At 44.3% G+C, this 23,513-nt stretch overlaps 6 protein-coding genes across 6 annotated transcripts; 1 reads left to right on the forward strand and 5 right to left on the reverse strand.

Annotated features, from left to right (window-relative positions):
• Positions 1-401: 401 nt before the first annotated feature.
• EAE98_003693 (uncharacterized protein) lies at positions 402-2,087 on the reverse strand. The gene is made up of 4 exons (XM_038951313.1): positions 1,941-2,087; positions 1,658-1,814; positions 932-1,605; positions 402-877 (listed from the first exon to the last, which is right to left on the reverse strand). The coding sequence occupies exons 1-4, from the start codon at positions 2,030-2,032 to the stop codon at positions 622-624; spliced, it is 1,179 nt and encodes a 392-aa protein (XP_038812777.1). The 5' UTR covers positions 2,033-2,087; the 3' UTR covers positions 402-621.
• Positions 2,088-2,378: 291 nt separating this feature from the next.
• Positions 2,379-7,143, reverse strand: EAE98_003694 (uncharacterized protein). The gene is made up of 4 exons (XM_038951314.1): positions 5,001-7,143; positions 4,777-4,951; positions 3,645-4,727; positions 2,379-3,588 (listed from the first exon to the last, which is right to left on the reverse strand). Exons 1-4 carry the CDS (start codon positions 5,672-5,674, stop codon positions 3,511-3,513), a joined length of 2,010 nt encoding a protein of 669 aa, XP_038812778.1. The 5' UTR covers positions 5,675-7,143; the 3' UTR covers positions 2,379-3,510.
• Positions 7,144-11,215: 4,072 nt separating this feature from the next.
• EAE98_003695 (uncharacterized protein) lies at positions 11,216-13,132 on the reverse strand (the record flags this gene model as incomplete). The annotated part of the gene is made up of 7 exons (XM_038951315.1): positions 11,216-11,377; positions 11,448-11,843; positions 11,908-12,572; positions 12,633-12,826; positions 12,874-12,940; positions 12,994-13,048; positions 13,106-13,132. The coding sequence occupies 7 exons, from the start codon at positions 13,130-13,132 to the stop codon at positions 11,216-11,218; spliced, it is 1,566 nt and encodes a 521-aa protein (XP_038812779.1).
• An 868-nt stretch (positions 13,133-14,000) lies between these two features.
• On the forward strand, positions 14,001-16,257 carry EAE98_003696 (uncharacterized protein; the record flags this gene model as incomplete). The annotated part of the gene is made up of 5 exons (XM_038951316.1): positions 14,001-14,079; positions 14,139-14,166; positions 14,637-14,872; positions 14,925-15,189; positions 15,237-16,257. The coding sequence occupies 5 exons, from the start codon at positions 14,001-14,003 to the stop codon at positions 16,228-16,230; spliced, it is 1,602 nt and encodes a 533-aa protein (XP_038812780.1). The 3' UTR covers positions 16,231-16,257.
• A 292-nt stretch (positions 16,258-16,549) lies between these two features.
• EAE98_003697 (uncharacterized protein) lies at positions 16,550-17,736 on the reverse strand. The gene is made up of 2 exons (XM_038951317.1): positions 17,120-17,736; positions 16,550-16,944 (listed from the first exon to the last, which is right to left on the reverse strand). The coding sequence occupies exons 1-2, from the start codon at positions 17,437-17,439 to the stop codon at positions 16,827-16,829; spliced, it is 438 nt and encodes a 145-aa protein (XP_038812781.1). The 5' UTR covers positions 17,440-17,736; the 3' UTR covers positions 16,550-16,826.
• An 874-nt stretch (positions 17,737-18,610) lies between these two features.
• On the reverse strand, positions 18,611-23,416 carry EAE98_003698 (uncharacterized protein; the record flags this gene model as incomplete). Its single annotated transcript, XM_038951318.1, has 2 exons — positions 18,611-23,105; positions 23,166-23,416. 2 exons carry the CDS (start codon positions 23,414-23,416, stop codon positions 18,611-18,613), a joined length of 4,746 nt encoding a protein of 1,581 aa, XP_038812782.1.
• Between the last annotated feature and the right edge of the window lie 97 nt (positions 23,417-23,513).

The raw sequence follows: 23,513 nt of genomic DNA on the forward strand, positions 1-23,513 counted from the left end.
TTGTTTGTGCAACTTAAGAATCTATATACAGGGGTGTTTGGTGGGATGACGATTTTTACAATTGAAGAAAGATAGAGGAGATAGGAGAGAAGGGAAAAAAGAGAAAATTACTCAAGGGATCACTGGTAGATTGAAGAATGCAAAACAAAGTTCACTATCCTGCAAAGAGAAATTATATAAGATCAAGTTATAGAAAGTTTGATTCAAGTGATTGCTAATAAAGCCAACTCGTAAGTTGTTCCTAGGGTCTCAGTGAAAGGTCTGTTAAAATTTGTTGGAAAATACAAGGAAAAAAGAGGTCAAGAGGTCGAGAACGAGGTCCGTCAAGTGCTAGCCGTAAATATAATACGATAAAAACCATCTTGTCAAATTCTTTCACGGTATTGAAACCAACATGGCCTGGATCAAAGTTCTCAGTTCTCACAATTGGCTGGGCCCGCCAAAACATCATCATAAGTTGAATCATTATTGAAATTATTGGATATCATTGACATTTCTTCATTGATGGAATGCTAGTATATCCATAGGTAATCATGGACTGCTTTATTGCACATATGATACCCCCACCGACTACACCTATCGAAACGTAAGAAACCCGAAATGCGAAACCAATTTTTAAATTTATGAGGATTGAGCAATGTCCTTCTTGAGGGTACCCAAGAATTGGTGCTTCTCCTCGGCGGTTTGGTAAGCACCGTGACCGAACTTGGAGGATGTATCGATCCATTTCAACTCAACCTTCTCCAAGGCCTTTCTTGAGGTGTGAACGAACATGGATTTTCTGAGAGTCATGACACGCTTCTTAACACCTGGAACGGAACCCTTGAGCATGATGAAGTCGTTCTTGACCTCACCATATCTGACAAAGCCACCCATACTGAAATTATGTTAGTCAATGTGATACTGAAAGTGACATACTGTTAAAACTTACGGGGTAATGGCCTTCTTGGAGACATCGAACTCGGTGGCGGCGTTGTTGGGGTCGTCACCACGTCCGATACGGTAGACCTTGTGGTTGCAAGAGGTACGATGATGGTATCCATCTTGACCAGCACGGGCAACAGTCCATTGGACGTGGGCTGGATGCCAGGCACCGATACAGGCGACCTTACGGAGACCCTTGTGTGTCTTTCTGGGAAGCTTCTTGGTTCCCCATCTGCTGGTGACACCAGAGAAACCGTGACCCTTGGTGACAGCGATGACATCAATCATCTCATCTTGCTCGAAGATGGAGCTGATCTCAACTGGCTTCTCGAAGAGACCGCTGGCGAAGTCAACCTTCTCAGCGACGCTACCTCCGTTAACTTGAATCTCCATCAAATGAGCCTTCTTTTGCTTGAGAGGAGTCTTTCTGATTTGAGTGTGGGCGAGGACACGGACGACGGTGCAGTACTTCTTGATACGCTCGAGTTCACGGGTGATGGAAGATCCGCTGTTCTCGGAGTGCTTCTTGGCGTACTTGGTGAAAGCCTTCTTCTTGCTCTTGTACCAGTTCTTGTAGAATCTGCGCTTAACTTCGTCGCTCAAATGTTCGGCCCAGACGGTTGTAAGGGATCTGAGACCACGAGGAGTCTCAATGTAACCCACTAGACCAACAACGATAACCTAAAAAGATATTAGCCATTGGCTTAAGCCAAGCGGGCTGCGTTGCTCGTACCGGTGGTGTCTCAATGACAGTCACTGCCTCAACGACCTCCTTCTTGTGTGTCTTCGCACCAGGACGGTCGAGGTCGCGGACAATGGTAGTCATACCAGCCTTATAACCAAGAGTGGCAGTAAGGTGGACTGGCTTGGTCTTATCATCCTTGGGGAAACTGTTTGTAATTGAAAAGTTAGTAAATGTGATCTTCCTTCAAAAAATTGATTTGCAGACGGATATCGATAAATTCGTAGAATCCTCAAAAGTCGCAAAAGAATGGAAATTGGGGTAAATGCTTCACCTCTTGACCTTTCCGCGGTGACGGCTTGCTCTCTTTCTTGGGAGATAAGCAAGGGATCCGTGACGGGGAGCTTCGAATTTACGGTGCGACATGTTGGCGGTGGTCGACTTCTTTAGGTGTTGAGGTTCAAAAGTTCAGAAGAATTCAATGAGAAAAGTTCACGAATATTGAGAGTGTGCGATTTCTCGGTTAGAATTATCTTAGTGTCCCAAAAGTGGCTTAGCGTTCAATTGAAAAAAAGTTCTGAATACTTGCCCCATCAAGTCTTGGCATCAATAATCGAGACCCTTCGCTACACGTGATCCAAATTATCGCGGCTTTCTAAACCTCTTGTCTCATGAAGCCTTGGAGAAGTCTTTGTACAGGTCTATTATTATTATTAGTACGATTGGCCGTTTATATTGTTTATATTGTACTATGAAGTTGTAGAGTGAAATCGCGGCCATTGTATATATAGATCGTGTTTCTGTGTCTGTTATGTTCATCGTCTGCCTGTCTTGACTTTCCACACTCCGAAAATTGCAATCATATGTAACAGTTGAGTTATGTAACATCAGAAACACGTGAAGAGGCCCAGTGAAATATTATTGAAGTCTCTTTACTATCATGACATTTGGTATCGGTATTGGTATGGGTACACCCTCTAAAGGTTTCGACACCTCGCTCCTCAAATTCGCTCATTGCCTCGCGAACTCTCAACCCCAATTTCCACCTCTCTTTCGAGTTTCTCTTAAACACCCATTCATTTAAATTCAGCCCAGTCATTCCAAACTATTCATATCAAAGCCGATCAAAGGATCCCACCCACATTGCAAAATCCAATCAAATACAATATCAAACCAGAGACCAAGCCAGCCAAGCCAAACCAATTGATCCAATCCAATCAGTTAAGTCAGTTAGTCAATAAGGTCAATCCATTCATTCGTTTATCCTCACTTCCACTCCCCCAACTTCCCCCTGCCTATTTTTTTTAATTTTTGTTTTTGGTAAAGATACCCATCTAGAGCTCCGTTATCTCTCTTTCTAAATTAAACACAATAATCGAGTTGTGAAGGTCACTCCATCTGTCAACTCAAAAACTTAAACCGAAAACTGAAAACTTGTAAAATATGAACCAGTGGTATTGTTGTACAACAGCGATAGCACAAAGGCTTCAAAATGCACTTTGAACATAACCAACAACAGTTGGTGTGAAGCTAGAAAGGCAAATCAATAAACGTGCTTGATGCTGAAAAGTATAAAACGCCGACGCCGCTATGCAATTGTGTATTTGTAGGCGAAGAAAACAAGATTAATAACAAAAACGCGCGCTCTTTTGTAATATTCGGTGAAAGAAAAGATGAATCGAAATCGCCAGGCGCCGCCATGTCCGACCGCCTTCTATATGTCCTTTGGCGCGTGAATATTCGTGCCACGTCTCGAGGGGTATATGATTCGCTTTTGCGCTTTTGCAAAGCAAAGTACGTCCTTTATACAAAAAGTTTGTGAATGAAATGAAGAGTCTTTAGCATTTGTCGACATATTTTGTAGCTGGCTACTTGCATTTGTCGACAAATTGATTTGTAGCTGGCTAGTCGCACTTGTTGACAAATTGATTTGTAGGCCACGAGTAGCCAGCGTCTGACCAAGACGTATGATTTTGATTTTTCTAAATTCATTAGCATGGTGCTCTGAGCAATTGAAGAAAGTGATAAATCAACTTACATATGCCTTCGGGAACTTTTCGATGTATTCGGTGGTTGGGTATCCTTCAGGGTCACAAGTGACCGATTCGGATCCTTCTTCTTGATATATCCGGATGTAATCAAAACGCATGGTAGCGGGGAATAGAGTGTTCAAATTAGGCATCATAACTTGGGAGAAACTGGTGCCCATTCCCAAATTCATGATAAGAGCCATAGGCTCCTCCGGCATCGTTCGTTGGCCGACGTTTCCGTTTGGCCTCAATGCACGGGCATCCATTTTCCAAGTGTACTGATCACCAACGAACCATGTCACCTGTCCCTCGGATCCAGGAGTGTATTCAAATCCATACGTTTGATATCCGTTGCCATCATACCAATCATTGTTGAGCCAAGTCACTGAAGACATAGCTTGTTGATAATTTCCACCTCGGTAGGCGTTCACAGAAGTCTGTTCGTTGTCATAAACCTCAACATAGTTGTAATCGGGCGTGTAGAATATGTCGAATGGGGCAATCTGGTAAGATTGAGATGCGGAACCTGTAGCGGTTCCCCAGTTCTCCGTCATGAATCCAATGCTGGCTTCTATTCCATCAATTTCAGGTGCTGATCGAGAATTACCTTTTGAAGGATGCGTTTGGCCCTCGCACGTACAAGCTGGCAGCTTCATACCGGGTAACCAATTGATACCATCCGGTGAACTTTGATTTGCCGTGATTCCGTAATCGCAATGATCCCAATAACTGTAGGGCCACATGCCCTCTGTGGTAGCTAGGTAACCGGGTCGTCCCAAATTGCCCATACTCCAGAAACCGGGCCAGAAACCGGGCCAATCTCCTCGGCCAGGTAATGAAATGCTAGCTTCCACACGACCACCCTTAAAGCACAACTTATTCCACGATTGGACCATCCCAGAGCGATAATTCAAGTTGTGACTTTGAAAAGCGTCGAACTTGATGTTCATAGTGCCGTTTCCGGTCGTTACAGCATCGGGATCGTACCATTCCAAATCCTGAGTAGCACCATACCAGATATCCACGGCTTGAAAGAATGGATCATCGCCATCGTAGAAAGTTCGTCCATCGGTATTGAATTCGTCAGAAAACTAAGATCATTTAGCATTAAACCAAACTCCATGATGTAGAAAACCCTACCACAAGCTTCAATTTGGTGCCATCGTGAGCGGTCTTGCTCTTGACGGAGTCTGGAGTATCCGGATCTATGAGACCCGTTCTCACATTCTTGAGAAGGGAAACTTTATCTGATAAACAATCTGCTGCTGATGCACAGGCACCATGAGTAGGATCGATTTTGTCTTTCACGAATGTACTAGACAATAGTTAGCAGAAGTTTTCCCGGCGATCGATTAATAACATACACAACTGGATATGCAACGAACAAGGCCAGTACGCCCAAGACGATGAAGATCAATCCTCCAACGTTTGTAAGACCTCTCCGATTCCATATATCGCACTTATCCAGGTCTTTATCACTTGGATCCGGGTTGTGAAGGTAATCGTCTTTCTCAACATCTTCTGGGAAAAGTAATAATCCTGCCGATGGCATGATGTTATATTTTTCGGAAACAGTTTGTGTATTGATATTCTCATCATCGCTGTCGCCGGCTCTCGAAGAAGCTCTCGAGTCATCAAAAGGTGAGCCAAATGGACCTGCTCGACTGTCTCGACTTCCCGCCTCTGAGCTCCAACTTGTTCTGCGTGACGAAAACCCTGATACTGAGGGAGAAGGTAAAGGATAGTCGGAGTATGATGATGATTGATTGTTCGCTGCAGGCCGTGATCTCGAAGGAGGAAGTAGCATTTCATTTGACTGAGCCACATCGGGTGAGCCATATACTTGAGGGGCAGCCATGCGTGACTGTTGCGAGCCTGAAGTCGGTGGTCGCGGCGGCGGGATCAACTGCCTCGATTGACCAGGAGTTCCTGCAGTAGAAGGAGAGGTAGTAGATGAATTGAGCAGATCTCCACCACTGCCCGAATTGACTGTTATGTGAGGGGGCCTTCGCCCGGAGCCACTGTAGGAGTGGTCCATATCGACGATAAAAACGAGCCCAAATTAGAATCTTATGAGTGCGATGGCATATGCTACGTCAGCCAAGGCGGTTGTGGTTGATGTTCTGGAATGTGGAATTCGTAACGGGTTCGTCAAATGGAAGAGTGAAAGTAGATCAAGAACACGCTCAATTCCTCTCAAAGTTCTCGGGCGGCAATCAACAGCAAGCTCGGATCAAATCGTGACGTTCGAAATTCATAGAATATTATCGTAAAAGGTATCGAGTGTCGTTAGTTTTAACAGCTGAGAAGTGAAGGATGAAGATTGAGGTCTTCCAGATGGCCAGCAGAATTTACAAAGAAACGAGGTGTATCCAAGAATCCTTCTTGATCGAAATGAGAAGGGAGTGTGTACAAACGAATGTCGGGATTAGAATCAAGGTCGAAGTCGAAGTCGATTGTTGGATTGGAGTTTCTTGAGATCCTTTGGAGAATATCTCAAGTATCGTGTTTCTTGTGTAAAAAAAAAGGGTGTTTTTGTTGTCAATGGTTGGTTGAGATTGAGATTGCGGTTGTGGTTGTGGTTGACAAACTAGGGCGTTCAATTCAACATGAAGTAGAAATCTTTTGGCGTCAGATGAATGAATGAATGCTGGTTGGGTGGGTGGATGGATAGATGGACGGATGGATGGTGGCGCGGATGAAAAGGAAATCAGCAGGCTTTCGGCTTTGAATCAAGTTTGCTTTCTTTAGAACATGCAGAAGTAGAAAATGCGCAAGGCAAGTTGACCGGGAAGGTTCAAATGCAGATTGCTAAGGGTTTGTTTGAGACTTTTGAGATGTTCTTGGGTTGTTCTTTTCCTCGCACGTTGTTATTTTGGAATCGTTCAATCTTTCAATCTTTCAATCTCGCAATCGTTCAATCTTTCTTTCCTAGCACCGCCTGGGTATGTAGGTATAGTATGTACCTGGGTAGATAAAGTCAATGAATGGATAAGGTTGGTTGGTTGATTGTCGAGTCGAGTCGAGTCGATGTGATCTGATTTTGATTGAGTGATTGATTGATTGATTCAGATGCAAAGTGCCCAGGTGGTTTAAGCAATCCTGTTTCCCCTCCCAAATTCACTCACACTCATACCTTTTGATAATTTCTCTCAATCAAGGACCAGCTCTCGCCGCTAAACAGCATTGGGTATGTTACCCAGGCGGTATCAATTTATTAGCTGCAATTAAAGATTAATACCTGGTAATCAAAAAGAGGGCGGAAGCACATTCAAATTTCAATGGCACATTGCACATTGCACATTGCACACGACCAGTACACATTGCACATTGCACACGCAAGATTGCTGATTGCCAAAGATTAGCTAGGGTGGCTATGGTAGGTTGTTACCATATCCCTAAAAGGGGGTCTCTCCCTAGAAGAAAAAAAAGGAAAGTCCAAGGGTTTTTTTTTCTCTCATCACCACCATCCTGGACTGACTGATTGAAGAAACAAGGGTGATTGGGCCTTTTTTTGTGGAATTGTCAAGAATTAGAATTACTAGCTAACGTACGAAGTGTGTAGGTAGTAAGGCAGGTAGGTAGGTAGACATGTGAAATCGAATAATCGAATCAATCCGGCAGAACCTCTTCTCGATTCCAATATCAGAACATATCAGAACATATCAGAATACATCAGAATATATCAGAATCTTGATACCTGGGTAGGTCTTAATCACATTATACCTAGTTATACACCTTTCAACAGACTACCTATATATCCTCGAGTATTGATCATCCAATTCAAATTATACCATCCGCTTACGCCCGTGGGACTAGCCCTTCAATCGTGAATCCGTGAACCAAATCCATCCTAACTTCTAACACACCCATGCCGTCCGGTTTGGTGCTATGTCAAGTCTGTTTCCAGGCCCGTTCCAATGGTTTCCGCATATTGGTGAAGCATAATCGCCGGATCTATTCTCAAAAGCTCCTGGTCGATCAATAAAAGGCTTCTAGTGATTTTAGTTTGATGAGTCGGACCAATTCTCTCCAGAGAACAAACACACTGTAGTCTCATCCAGACTCGAGCCAGACTCGCCAGAGTACCGACATCTCACGCCTTCTCACGCTTTCTCACTGCCGACTAAAATGTTAGTGTGTTGCCTACTATAGGATGAGTGATCTGGATTACAAGCGCATGTGCAGTGCTCTCCTCTCTCCTTCCTGTTCATCGCTTTCTCTCCCCTTGACGCTGGGAAGGTAGGATGTTCTTTTATACCTCAAACGACTATATCGATACCCAATAGGATTTACTTTGGGAGCCCGCAAGTCATGACTTCCTCATATTCCTCATCTTGGCTGCTATGATTGAGTCAATTCCCAAGTAGGGAGCGCCGCTCTTTGTTGGCTGACCAGCATGCTAACCATAAGTATTCTTCGATCAATGCAAAAGGCTGCCTACCTAGGTAAGTAATGCTTTTATTCTTTTCGTGGCTCTATTTTCAGTAATCTGTTTACTCAGCGAGCTCAGCTGGAATATCAAACAGTATACCTAGTTCTATTGGACTCTAAACACCAACAACAACAGACGACCAACCTCACCGAATAGTGGCAACCAACTACAGTCTGCCATCTCGTCCAGCAGCAACAATATAGCTCATCACAGGATAAATCTATCACTCACAGGCTCACAGCCTCAACTTGTTTACGCGTCCAAAATAATTTAAGTGGCACCTTTGCCCTGGCTATCTATTAATACCCCTAGCTACTATCAAAATTCAGTGTGGCCCGCTTCTTGACCATCGTTCGCTTTACGCGATTAGGATTAACTTGAAATGCAGTATCCTGGAAAGCATGCATGTAAAGAGGACTTTGGTTTGAATCCCAGATATCCTTGAGCAATGGGCATGCTGCAATCTGAAATCCCCTTCATGACCTCATCAATACCGCCGAATACAAAACTCTCTGGTGACTTGTCTTTTTTGCTGACCTCCTTTTTGGATTCTCGACCAATTACTCGTTCTCATTCTCTTGCTTCTCAAGTGAGCAATATCCAGCCTCCAGACTTACTCAGCAAAGGACAACGGCGATCACAATAACGGTTTTTCCATATCCACTTCACTCCAATTCTGAAGATCTCATGGCAGATCCAAACTGTCTTTTCCACTCAGAAACATGAAACCCCAATCAATTCCGGTGAAGCTTACCTGGCAAGCTTACCTGGTCGTTACAACTTACGGAGTACAAAACGGAGTATCGTACTCGTAGAGTCTTTTGAGTTCAACTCGTTCACCAGGTTGCATTTATTTGCATGATGGATCAATTTCGGACCAATTTCCCACGGTAATCCACAAACTACTATCATCAATGATCAGACATAAAGGCGTCTTCTCTCACGTGATAGATTCCTCTATCTGGAATCAGGATGCAAAAAAGTAATGAGATCCACTGCTGTGATATTTCTGTTATCTTCCATCTTTTCGTGTAAAGCTTGGCGGCGCAGGTACCGGTCGGGATGATGGAATGCGTGTCCGTCCCTACATGCGTATTTGATATCATAAAAAAGCGTACGTACGGAGTTCAAACTTGTATCGGTAAAGGGGTGTGATTGAAGGATTCGGGTTTTGCATCGGGTTTTGCATCGGTTTTTGCATCGGTTTTTCCAAAGAGTCTCGTATAAATATTAATATGTACCGCAATTTCAGATTCTAGTGCCGGGAAGCTACCTAGGTAATGGTACTTATAATCACAAAGGATCGAAGGAGGCTCTGGGATCTAGAACAGTTTCATATTCACGAAGCTGCTACTATTGAAACGTTATAATCCGCATGTTACTGACATCCAGTCCAGACTATACAGTACTTTCCTCCTTAACAACGGTACCTACCAGTCATTATACTTTCTTTACAATTCTACGCCTACATTCTTACTTTATCCTCATATATTAGCCATCCCCAAAGCTTCAAGAGTCAAGACATTCGATACCTAGGTCCTGGAGCCTCACAGTCCTCTTGCAGAACCGTGAAAGTCTCACATTTCCTCAAGTAAATCATTTATGTCATCATACTTTGTTCAATCATCAATCACCCAAATGTCAAGGATTTCTCTTGCCTCACTCTGATCCTATCGGTCTGGACCAGGTGTAAGGGTATATAAATTGAGGATCTACCGTAGATTACAATTTATAAAGATTTGATTGAAAGCCAATATGGTGGGCTTTCAAGACATATGAAGCATCCAAGTGGCATGTATGTATTTTGTTTCATGTTTTTTTTATGTCGATTACTTTTGCTGCTCGTATTTGACAGAGTTGGCATAGAGGCTGTGCAAGGGAAGGCCCGTTTTTACTCTCGAGTTGAGTTGATTATATCGCGGGTATGTGCAAGCATAAAGTTATGCTTGCAACGTTGACCCACGAGCTCCATTGTAAATCGTTTAGCAAGGAAATAATACAAAGTTCACTCTGTACATCAAACTTTCAACGGTTTACCAGAATTGTCCTTCCATTCTGTGGAGCGCTTTCGTCCGAAGTTAAGTACGTACACTTTATGGACGTACTCGTTAATATATTCCAAATTGTTGTTACCAGATTTCGAGTTCGAATGCCCGGACATGGAGGAGAGAAACTGCGACAACTTGGCAGATTATGGACATCAAAAGGATCGACGAAGAATAGTCAATTATCTAGCAGTGATTTATTGTCTCATAGTAAACAAATTGTCACCGCTTTCTTGACAAGTGCCTGTGTTTACATCAGAGATAGTGTTTCATGCTTCAGGTAAGATGGGCTTCATAGTCTAGATTTGAGATATCAATACCAGATGCAAGAGTTTCATACCTTCTGCCAGACTCAATAGACTCTTGTTCTTCATGTTCAATAGTGTGTTTGGAGAGCGAGGTTTCAATTGGAATTCACGATGGGCAAGCGTTGCAAAGAGAGTGGCGATGTACACCATAACCGCTTGAATCAGTCCAAATTGATTGAATTCCAGCTCAATAGAACGGATCTGAACATCGTATCTACAAGTTGTAAGCTTTTACAATTTTGATATATAACTCTGATTATATGTATCCACCCAGAGATATTTGCAATGTTCATATGCTCTTTACTGGTGATTATTTGCGAGATTTCCTGCGAGAATTATGGACAGCTTGAATCCAACGAGAAAGCATACAACACGACGATGAAATTTCTAAAGTGTTGGTTATCATTTCATTCCATTCCATCACTTGCCTCTGTTGAGATACAAAGTTCAGTCTCAAAGAACCAGAACGATATTCTAGAAATTATAGGTACGCTCTCAACTAAACCTCAAAACATTAGAAGAATACTTTTATGTCATTTCCGTAATGTCTACTATCCTTACAATCTTGCACAGCAATGGGTAGAGACCCAGCCGCAGGATGTGTTCCCCAATGTTCAATCTAAGTATATACATATCACACTGGATCGCATGGGACAGGGAGCCAAAGAATCACGCATGTCTTCCAAGTACACAGCACCAATTCAACAATTCAATAAATAGTTAATATTAATATTCGGGTATCCAATCTCTATATCCATAAGGGATATTATCATAACTTCATAACTGATAAATCATGCCACGCCCATGGCTGGATTGGCACCAGTGCGATGCTTTTCAAGGTCACCTTGATAGTGCTCAACGTCAACCCCGTTCTTGTCGCTAATCTCTTGAGCTCTTCGCTCGATATCTGCGGCGTAGCCAGCGTTGTACGATGCTTTGTCTGTTCCAGGAACCTGTTCTGCTGTTAGGATTTGGGGTTTTTGAATGTGTAATTCGAGTTGGTGATAAAAAGGAAGAACTTACGAGAATGGGTGCATGAGTAAAGAGATAATTCATTTCTTCCAAAGGCTTCCTCGCGGTTTCGGGCAAGAATAGGTAGAAGAATAGCGCGTTGGTGAAATTGCAAATGATGAAGAGGAAGTAGAATTTGTATCCAATGTTGGTCATGGCCATATCGGTGATTTGACCGATGAGCGTGTTGAAGGCGAAGGAAACCATGGTTGCGATCGAGACACCCTTAGAACGGGTACGGGTGTCAAAGATTTCGGCAGGAATTACCCAAGAGAGAGGTCCGCAGGTACAGGAGAAGGAGAAATTGTACAGCCAAGTCATGATGATGAAACCCCAGGAGGCGCCGATGTTATGGTTGGTGGCGGGCGGAAAGCTGGCGATGAGGACACAGGCAATGAGGAATGTGAGCTGGACCCATTGTTAGTATTTTGTGATCTTGTATGTAGAGAAGGTGAGGAATTGGATGACTAACCATATTAAACAGATTGCCCCAAATCAAAGGCCATCTTCGTCCCAACTTATCAATGAACAAAACGCAACACGCTTCTCCAAGCAAAGCAATGATATTGTTGATAGCTTGATATTTCAAAGCATCACTTCCTACAATGCCAATCTGTCCATAGATCTTTACGGAATAGTACTGGATTGCGGAAACACCAGTCATTTGAACCGATGCTTGCAAGGCACACGCGATGAATAATCGACGGAAAGATGACTTGTTTGTGAACAATTCCAAGTAAGATTTTGCCTCGTGCTCGTGCTCATACGTGATGCTGTCTTGGATTTGATCGAATTCGGCTCGGACCCAGGGATCATTTTCATCCCCATGGGCGTGCAACCTGGCGAGCGTCTTGAGTCCCTTGTCTGGGTATCCGTGATCGATGAGCCAACGGGGAGATTCGGGAAAGAGGAAAATGAGACCGGCGAGAACAACGGCGGGGAGCATCTGGAGTCCCAGTGGCAAGCGCCATTGTGCAGAGTTGCCTTTGATGCCAATGTATGTTCCGTAACTGATCCACCCGGCGACGAGAGCACCTATTCCCAACATGAATTGCTGTAAGGATGTGATGCGACCTCGAATGCTGGGATGTGCGATTTCGGCTTGGTAGAGGGGGATAATCATAACGAGGAAACCAACTAGTGATTGTTTGTTAGTGATAGGTTGCTGGCGCAGAATGCTGGGATTTGATAGCTTACCTCCTAATCCGGCAATCCATCTACCGGCCCAAAGATAATGAATATGCTGTGCACCGGTTTGGAGACCGCCTCCGAGTATAAAGATAAGACATCCTGCAAAGATGGTCCATCGACGACCGAATCTATCTCCAACTGGTCCTGCAAGACCAGAACCACAGAAAGCTCCACCCGTGAAGAAGGATACTACAATACCACTGAGCCAGTTAGTTCTGTGTCGTGTCACTGGAGGAAGGTCTCTTACACTTCTGTTGAAGTTGGTTTGAATTGTTCGACAAATGTTTCACTTGCAACGACTTCTGCGATAACACCTAATTTACTGTTAGAGCTGATATATAGAATCTTGAGTATACAATCTACGTACCTAGATCATAACCATAAAGAATAGAACCCACAGAGGCAAAAACACCCACGAGGAACTGTGATTCGGTATTAGCAAAGATCGAGAACACTGAGTTTCAACACATTAATCTTACCTGATAGACTTTTGGAGACAGAACCATGGCTGTAACAATGCTCGAAAGCTACAGTATCAAATAAAGAAATGTTCTCAAGAAGAGATACTGATCGGAAGGGATCAACATTTGCAAGGGAAATCTTCACATCTTATATGCTTCACCTCACTTCACAATTTAGCAACACCAACAACATGCCATATGATAATACGCTAGTTATGCGGGGATCCTGGGGAAATGGCACCTGGGAGCTCCCGACATGGCACTCTACGATAGTCTTCTAGCTCTCCGCGTTGAGGAACCAGCCACTCCCTTGCTGTGGTTCGTTCTTGAGCATGTTCCTGTGCATCTTAGTGCGCAAGGGTACTTTTGGCTCGCCAACGCCCATTGGTACGCATCTGCACGTTCGATTAATGTACGGTAAAGTCGTCCTCTCCCAAGATTCCAAGCACCCTCTTGGAGATTGACCGCGGATTGCTCTTGCTCTGTTGTGGAGGGCGTGAGCAGACCAGGGTGTGCCAGTTCCAGCGTGGGGTGCGGAGACGTACCGGTTCGCTTGTTGGTGGCTTGAGATTTTCCATCCAGTCAGAAGGGCTCGCTTGTCGGGAGGCGCGTGCAGCTTCGGATTAAATGGTGCAGTGGCTCGGAGCAACGTATATGCGCACCAATGAGCGCACAGGACGGTGACCGACTACCCGCACGCTTTCTGGTGTGTGCGTGGGGATTTGTGAGTCGATGTCGTTTGTGTCAGGTGGAGAGGGTGGAGACGGGAGACGGTCTTCAGGTCTTGTTAGATGCGCTTCCGAGGTTTATTAAGATGGCAGGATTCCGTGGGCAGCGCTTTGTGTTGTTTGTTTCATCCCGTGAGGCACGGAATACTACTCGGATCTGAACAAGGGAAAGAGATATTGACACGATGACGACGTTTACGAGGATACCCGATGGGGAGACGCCTTCGATTAGTATTGATGCGTCGAGGAGGTTGTCCAAGATCGGTATGTTTGAGAGAGCTTCATAAGTTGTTTGATGTGAAAGTATACTGACTTTGATATAGACCCTATGATATATGGAGGGTTTATGGAGTGAGTGGTACTTTTTTATATCTTGAAAAGTCTGGTGTCGTTTGACTACTTGACAGCATCCTCGTGAGGATATGTTTGATCTCTTCTAAAACTAGAGTCCTATCCAAACTCGCATGGTCTGTGGTTAGAATTAAAACATCTCTATATGGTGGTGCTCGTTGAAAAGTTGAAGCGACAAGCCATCATGTGAACTATATTTTGGCTGTATTTCAAGAGAGTTCGAATTTCAAAGAATGTCAAAAATGTCATTCTGTGCAAATACTGTCATCTACTACACATTAGACCTTCTCGAGTGGGAAAGTCCATGTATACAGCACAACCGGTTGAATACGCAATGTCATTTTCACGACATTCTATTCTACATCACCTAAAATTTCCCCACATCACGAGCTGGTGGAATGGGAGATAGAATACATATATCTCAGCTTAAAGCCATTTTCCCTATTTTTATATCTGCTCACACGTAGTAGACATATGGGCCGTTGCATATACGGTGGAATATACGATCCTGGAAACCCTCTCTCCGACAAACATGGTTACCGCACGGATGTCCTCGGTGCGCTCCGCGAACTCGATATTCCTGTGATTCGCTACCCTGGTGGAAATTTCATCGCTACATATCACTGGGAAGATGGCATCGGGCCTAGAGAAAATCGACCTGCTCGACCTGAACTTGCCTGGTTAGGAACCGAGACGAATGAATTTGGTATTTGTCCCTGTTATTTGTTCATCTGAGCTCGGAAGTTAACAGCATCCAGGAACTGATGAATTCATGCATTATCTCAGTGTTCTTTCAGAAGGAAAGGAAAAACGAGTCGAGCCCTATTTTTGTCTCAATATGGGAACTGGGACATTGACTGAAGCATTGGCATGGGTAGAGTATTGCAATGGTACTCGAAATACCTACTATGCCAATCTTCGAAGAAAGAATGGACATGAAGAACCATACAATATCAAATACTGGGCACTAGGGAACGAAGTTTGGGGACCGTGGCAAGTTGAGCAAATGACTGCTGAAGACTAGTACGTTGAATCTCCCACTCCAAGAAACCAATACTAATTAAATCCAGCGCCAAAAAGGCTCTCCAATGGTCCAAAGCTCTCCATCTCCTCGACCCATCCCTTCAGCTCATTCTCTGTGGTGAGACAGGTCTCTCCCCCTGGGATCTCACCGTGCTACTACCCAATATTCACCACATAACCATGCACAGTATCCACATCTACAGCACCTCATCCAAACATCTCCCCAACGCCCTTTCACCCCTACAAGCAGAAACCGCCATCGAATCCGCTGCCTCCCTCATCCAAATCGCACGCATCCAAGCCAAGATCCCTCCTTCGGTACCTGTCCCCAAAATCTGTTTCGACGAATGGAACGTATGGGATCCATTACGTGCACCTGGAGAAGAGGGAGCTGAAGAAAAATACACTCTAAGCGATGCTCTGGCCGTTGGTGTATGGTTGAATGTTTTCATTCGACAGAGTCGATATGTGGGGATGGCAAATTTGGCTCAGAGCGTCAATGTTATTTCTCCATTGATGACGAGTAAAGATGGGATTATTAAACAAACGACTTGGTGGCCATTATGGCTGTATAGTAAGTATATGCGCGGATGGACTCTAGGGCTGCATGTGAGAGGCGGGGCGTACGAAGGAGTTCAGGAGCCAAAGTGGTTGGGAAGTGTAGTGGGTGAACAGGGAGGAGCGAGCTGGTTGGATGTAGCGGGAAGTATCGATGAGGATGGAGTGATTAGTCTGTGTGTTGTGAATGTGAGCGAGGAGGAGAGTTTCGAGACGGATTTATTGGGGGTAGAGGGGGAGGTTGAGGTTTTCACTATCACTGGAGATAATGTTAAGGTGACAAATACCGCGGAGAAGGAAGAAGTGGGTATTAAGGAAAGTAAATGGGATGGAAAGGGTAAATATACTTTTGTAAAACATTCTCTTACGATGTTGAGATGGGCAACGGGAGAGAGAGTTGTCGAAGTCAAGAGGGGTGAGGGAGAGAGATTGGATACGAGAAAGTTGGCATGGGCGGGTGATAGGGAACTTGAGAGATCCTAAGTATATTATAAAAATATAATTGTTAAAAGAAATGTGTGCAGGAAGTCTAATGGGCTACTCGCTAATGATTAGTGTTGATCCTTTCAACCATCCATGCCTGAAAAGTCATGGGTTTTGCCAGCTTCCAGGTACCTGCTCCTAGTCCAATTCCTTTACTGTGGATTTCTTTTTCTCAAGAATTGTACGAACAGTGTTATGACAAGATCAATGGCTTGAGAGGCTTAGGTACCAGTTCTCAGTGAACTCTTTTCATTGGTGAAACGGTAATCCTGACTATACGTACTCTAGAAATTTCGTTAAGTGATTTCTTAGAATGAAATGTCATTTAATTAGTATTATCATGGCCCAACACGGCCGGCTTTGCATATATAGTATCTAAGTAACCATCTACCCGAAAACAATATGACTCCATTGCAGGTCAACAATCCTCCCATATAACAAAAATCTCATTAATTCGCACAAAAACGAAATATCCGGCTCGATATTCAGCAATACCTCTTTATGAAAATCTTGCTATTCATCCACATCCACATCCCTCCAAACAACAACCGCTTACCACAAACTCACCCCAATCTAACATTGACCCTCATCTCTCATCACAGAACGCCCGCAACCATCACAGCTCCCGCCGCCATCAAAGCCACTTTTCCAGCATTACACGATCCGCAGGAAGCTCCCGCAATCTCTGTTCCTCCCGCAAGAATCGGCTCATGCCTACTCAGCTCAAGTTAGCATCTATTTCTCTCTACTCCAAACCAACAGCACCGCGCCACCCCACTTCCCCTTTCTTCTCAACCCCCAAGAACCAAAAGCCAAACACAGTAACCCCAACCCAGATTCATCTCCAATCCAAGTGACCACCCCCAAACAACAGAGAGAATACACATACCATCCACAATGAACAAAAGTCTGCAGCGTAACACAACTCCAATAAGTAGTCAGATGATATTTTTCCTGAAGCCGAATCTCTTCTGCACTTGGCGCGACTGTGATTAACGGATCTTCTCCACTCGTTTCGCTCGGTTTAGAGACTTGGAATCCTTCCCGAGGATTCCCATTCCTCCAATCTTTTCGAGCCAAGAATGGCTTCGATGATGACGATGCAGAAATAGTAGTCGTAGCCGTGAAAACCGGAGTCGGCGCCGACAATAACGAAGCAATAATAACCGACAAGAAACTCCAGACGATGAGTAGTGAGAGAGCTTTCATATTTCTTCCAGGTACCTGAGTCCTGAACCCAGTCTGACTCGTATTCTGTACTTCAGGAAGTCTAAACTTCCAGACTGACTTGGAGACGACTTCGGACTCGGGGTGTTTTTAAATATGCAATTGTTTGTTTCACACTCAAGCTTTCCGTTCAGCAACCGAAAGGTCGAGAAAGAGAACGGAGTTTCGAGGACTGAGCATGCGATTCGAGAGCGAAAGCAGGATTCTTTGGGTAAATGCAAATGATGACTGGCGGGGTAGAATCCGTATATATGTGGCGCGGGGTGAGATGGTGGCTCTTTAGGGGTAGAAGTATTGGACCGACTGTTTCGAACAGGGAAATTTGTATCTTGAATATGTGTACTTGGGAATAAGCAATAGCTAGAACTGATATCAGAAGGCATCCAAGATCTTATATACGTGAATATGTATTCAAAAGTAACGCAAAAGATATTGCGACAAGAGACATATATCCGCAGCATAGCATAGGGATGTAAGATTACATGTGTTCGGTATAACTAAATCCCTACATACTTGCGAATCAATGTATCACTGAATGAACCTGGCTCATCTTGAAATCAAGAAATATAACTTCAAAGAAAATGAATGGAGAGAGGTAGAAACAGTTGTAAAAGAAGAATCCTAAGCCCTATCAGCAATCAAGAACGATCGAGAGCCAATGCATTGTTCTTGGCTGAACACCGTCTAAACGAGGTCTTGCATACATCAAAGATGAGATGAAACGAAACAAAAAGAATTCCATACAACTATATTGGAAATCAAAAGAACAGCGTGGAATGAGTCATTTGAATAGGGTTGATAACGGAAGGGAAGATCAAGGAAGAACATCACTCCTGAAATGTAAGAAGCAGTAGATTCAAGGTAGGTATTAACAATGAATACATGCGCCACCTTTATGCACTTACCAGGAGAGACAATCAGCTAGAAAGTAGAATGAAGTCCGATGTAAACACGGGTTTTAAAGATACAGAGAATGCGAAAACAAAAGTCAAGAATTATTATCTGTTATTGTATTAATTTTTGTAGCTACCTGTTGTAGCTTGCTATTCTGCTAACTGCTGCATGATCCTCTGCTACGTCTCTCTCTACAAATAATATTTGCTTAAATCTGCACACCATTCGAAATGAGTTGAATTTCCGGTATCTAACATGCTCAGGATCTCTTTCTGGAAGTTTTGGTGTTCAGAGAAGTGTTTGTTGCACCTCCCAAGCTATTACTTCCTTGTCTCTTTAATCCTCTCAAATTACTTTTTGTCTTTGCTCCCCATCCTACCTCAAAATCTTCATTCCCGTTTGAGCCTTCACCGTTCAATTTCTTCTTTTCGGGTTCGGGCTCTACATCGCTTGAAAGGGTCAGATCCATGTATTGCGAGCTTTGTGGTGCTTTAGATGTTTTAGGCGTGGTCTGATCTTCTTCATCAGAAGATGGATCAAACGCAGCAATGGTCTTCTTTGATTTAATTTCAGCTCCCTTTGGTTCAATCTCGGCTTTCACCTGCACTGTATCCGACTCTGAGTCTGAATCATCAAAAACCACCAATGCTTGCTTACTCTTATCACCTGCCAGGATTGCTGAAGACTGTGTATCGTCGAATGCTGCTAATGTATTTCTCGTCCTAGTAACAGCCTGCGGCTTTTTTGGTGGAGGCTGCGAAGCGTTCTCCTCAGGCTTCTTCAAAGACTGCGAAGGCTGGCTGAGAAACTCTTCAACAGTTGGAAAATCGTCTGAAGAAGGTACAGCCTTATCATTGTTCTCAGTAGGGTTGCTAGTTGAATTGGACCGGTGTGGAGGAAGTTCAAGCTCATCACCATCATGTGTTGCCATATCCATTGTAACATCTGTATTGGCGTCGTGAAGTTCCTGGTTTCGTATGTTCTCAAAACTGAAATCTGGTTGCCGTCCATGGTCAGTGACCAAACTTGCGAATGATGATTGCCCCGATAACTTTGGGTCTGCTGCTCTACAATCTACCTCAATCGTGTCAAGTGTTTGGTCTGTCTCAACTGGACTAGATGCATTTTTACGTGGTTGAAGGGCTTCCCACGATGCCTGAGCCTTGTCAACATTGATTTTCTTGGTGGTTGGCTTGGTCTGAATGCTGGGTACATTTGGAGTTACCTGTGGCACTCCTGTTATTAAGTCCTTTTGAATAGTTGATTGAGATTCTTGATTTGCAGACACTTCTGGTTTATCGTGGTTTAAAACGCTTGAAGGTTCTTCAGATCCTACAGTGTGCCAACTCGATTGTTGCCTGTCAGGAGAAGTGATTGACTGTGGTTGTCGGATCGGTGAGCTCGAACCGAAACCATTGAATTTTGGCGAAAACGAGGTTTCATCAATTTCATCCATTGGCTCTGTCCTCATTCCATCGTGCTTAAGCGCTTCTTCACCCTTTTCCAAATCGTTGAGAGCAAAATCTCGGACTATGGAGGAGGGCACATTAGAGCGAAAACCAGCTTCCTTGATAAGATGTGAAATGTTTTCCTTAGCACTATCAGTGATTGATTGCGGTAATGCTTCAGCTTGCAGATACTCCAGCTTCGAATTATGTGGCGTACTGACTATGTCTGCAGTTTCGGCAGGAGCTGGTGGGTCTGTGTCATAATACTGCGTCTCTGTGACATGGGAACATTGTGTTTCATCTAAGTTTTCGTTGCTTAAAGTCACTGAATCATCAGTCGCCATGCCATTTTTGGAGATTTCGGTAGACAGGCTTACTGGGGCAGGGGCGACAATCTTCGGTTCGACAAGCTCGTAGAAGGTGATGACCATTTCTCCATTGTCCTCTTCCTCTTCATCCTCTTCTTCATTAGGCATTTCAAACTTTCCCCAGATCCTTTCTCCATTTTCATCGTAATGCTTCACTGGATAATCTCTGTCTCTTCTTGCCAAAGAAACTGTGATATCACCGTTATCGTCGACGGACAGAACGGAGGCTGTGCGATAAGCTGAAATCTGCGGTTGCCATTTCGTAGATTCGTCCATAAGCATTTGCTTGAAGGCAATGATCATTCCAGATTGTACCGTGTTTAGTTCTAGATTTGGCAGAGTAGCTGGATCTTCTGGGAGTTCGACTAGATCAGGGGTTTCTTGAACAAGATCTCCCATATCAGTCCTGAGCTCCACACTCTCAACCTGTCTCGCTGGTGGCTCCGTCGATTGTGTCTCCATGACATCTTCCTCGTAGCTTGGCTGGTATGATTCGTCAAAATACTCCTCCTGTTCTTCAGAGTAGTTTTGCTTTCCATTGCGTCTCTTTCGTTTCTTTGAACCTTGTGAATCTTCATTGTGCCCTTGGGCCTGGTTCTTCCTCTTGCCACCTCTATGATTTTGTTGCTGCGGATCCCATCGCTGAACGAATGGAAACGGTGGCTCGCTTAATACAACACCTTCTTGACAACATTCGACCGCTCGATAGACAGCAACCTTATCTCTCCATCCATCGTTATCAACAGCGAGAATGTCAGTCTCTTGGGCAAGAACTTCTTCAGGTGGATTAACAGTTTTAGGAACACGAACATCCTTCATCAAGTCATTACGAAGCTTGTCCTCGTCCTTCTTCGTCTTGGGGTTCTTCATACCAAGTGCACCAAACAATAATCGACGACCGGCACCCACATCCAATTTCGCTCGTCGTGATTTGGCTGGTTGATTTTCACTTGTTGGTGTGGAGTCAGAATCCTCTTGTGGACCCAAATTGGCGATGTCGGAATCTTCAGTAGGGTTCTCGGATGTATCTTTGCCAGTTTTAGGAGCACCGCTTACCATTTCGGGAACATCGACATCCATAGTATCAACCACAGTTTTGCCAGTTGTTGGAGACACCTCGATACCACCGGACGCAAGAGACGCAAGCAATTCACGTCGCCGCGCCTCGAACTCGTCGGCTTCGGAGAGTGTTTTTTTTGTTCCATTTTGAATTTTGACAGAGTTGGCGTTGGCTCTCAATACTTCTAGCGCGGCAGATGCGTCTTCGGGAGAGGTGCTATCATTGATTTCTAGCTGATTGAATTCAGATGTTTTAGTGTCCTCTGGAAGAATTCCTCGCTCTTTAAGCTTGGCAAGAGCGATACCCTGTTTACGACGCTGATTTCTGGAGTGCGTTGCTTTCTTGCCCTGTCTAGGAGGCACAGGAACTCGTGATTTTGGAACAAGTTTGTCGGTAGGTGGGTTAGGCTCTTGCTTAGCAGCTTCAAACACCGGCGCGGCCTGTTTACTCGATTTAACTTCCGGTGCTTCATCATCACTCGAAGAATCGTTCGAAGAATCGCTATCACTGTCACTATCAGACGATGAGGATGATGCGTCGGCAGCCTCGCTAGAATCGTCTCCGCTAGATGAATCATCGCTATCATCACTACTGCTGCTTGAATCGGCTTCGGAAGACGATTCTGAAGAATCGTCACTATCAATAGATATTTCGTCCTCATTCGACTTAAGATCTATTGCCGGTGTGGAGGTAAGCCCGCTACCTGCAAAGGTGCTACCATTACTAGTAGAAATGGCTGCGGGGACGGTTTCAAACTTGGTATGTTTTGGCTTTGAGTCGGGAGCACCCTCCATAGCTTCAGCCATATAAGATAATGCTTTGCCTGAGGTAATTGAACCTGGGGGTAAACCGTGTTGATCATAGTGTTGAAGTAACGCATCTTCCTCCTCCTCCTCCTCCGAGTCGGATTCTTCATCGTCTAAATCCATCTTATTGGTTGATGCCGGACCATTTTGCTTGGATGTGGCTCCTACTTCACTGCCTTTAGAGACTTGGGCTTTAGACGAGACCTTCAGTGACTTGTGATGATTAGGAGATAATTGTAAGATAGAGCTCTTCGGCTTAGCAGGAACGTATCCTCGAACCAGAGCCTCATAGGCGTGGGATATGTCTCCATCAGAACCTTTTAAGACAAAGTTGACAACGGACATGGAGGCGTTGGGAAAAGCAGTATGCAATTTGCAAATTTTTGCTCTTGTTGATGGGTTTTTGACACTTGAAAGGACAGCCCTGTCGGCAGCAGATAGCTCGTCAACATCGCTTGATTTTTCCGTTTCGTTGTCGGGAGCGGTTGAGTTTGGCTGGTCATCTTGAAATCCCTCAAAATCTTCCTCCTCATCCTCCTCATCTTCCTCATTTTGCTCCTCCATTCCTGGCTCAAAGTCGTCATCGTCTTCTTCGTCATCATCTTCAAAATCTGCATGAAGGACGAGTCGTCGGTCGTCTGTATTCTCAACCTCCTCATCACTCTCTTCATCGTCATCCTCAAAATCTGCATGAATAACTAATTGTCGATTTTCTGTGTCCGCGACTTCCTCGTCGCTTTCTTCCTCTTCCTCTTCCCCATCCTCGTGATTGTCTGCATTTGGATCAAAATCATCGTCGTCATCGTCGTCTTCTTCTTCGTCAACTTCTGGTCGGAAAGCAATTCTTTTGGCTGCTGGCTCATCTTCGGCGTCCTCTGAATCATCATCCTTATCGATTGTAATTCTGCGTCGTTTGCGAGGGGGGATCTCAATTTCCGGGCGGTTTATTGGTCTCCTTAACATAGGTCTTCCAAACGCGACACCGTCAACCAAATGTCTCCCATCCGCCGAAATTTGGTGTCTTCCAGATATTCTTCGCGCTCGCAGATCATTAGTAAGAAGCGGGCGAATGCTAAGTAATAATTAGCATACATTTCTCGCAAATGTGTAATGAACGCAAGCTCAAACTCACATTACTTCATCTTCTTCCTTCATTACTTTATCAACAGGCTGAAAGTGTAAACATTCATAATTAAGCCCTCCCTTCCCCTTCACCTCAACAGCATAATCCTCCATCCCCCATTCTGTAGATTCGATGGGGATTACATCATTAATTTCATTTAGTAATTCTGACACTGTAGGTGCGGATGTTGAGGTATTGACATCCCAGATAATGGGGCAGTCAGGAAGATTGTGCCTGCGCACATTTAAACGGAGTCTCATGTCGGCGATGAGGAATGTAAATCGACCCGACCCGTTTGAAGCTTTTGAGACTTGCCTAGTACCTAGCTAGGAAATGCAATGCAGAGAAGGTGTGGGG

Source organism: Botrytis deweyae (genome assembly GCF_014898535.1).
Source record: "Botrytis deweyae strain B1 chromosome Unknown BDEW_006, whole genome shotgun sequence".
Taxonomy (NCBI): Eukaryota; Fungi; Ascomycota; class Leotiomycetes; order Helotiales; family Sclerotiniaceae; genus Botrytis; species Botrytis deweyae.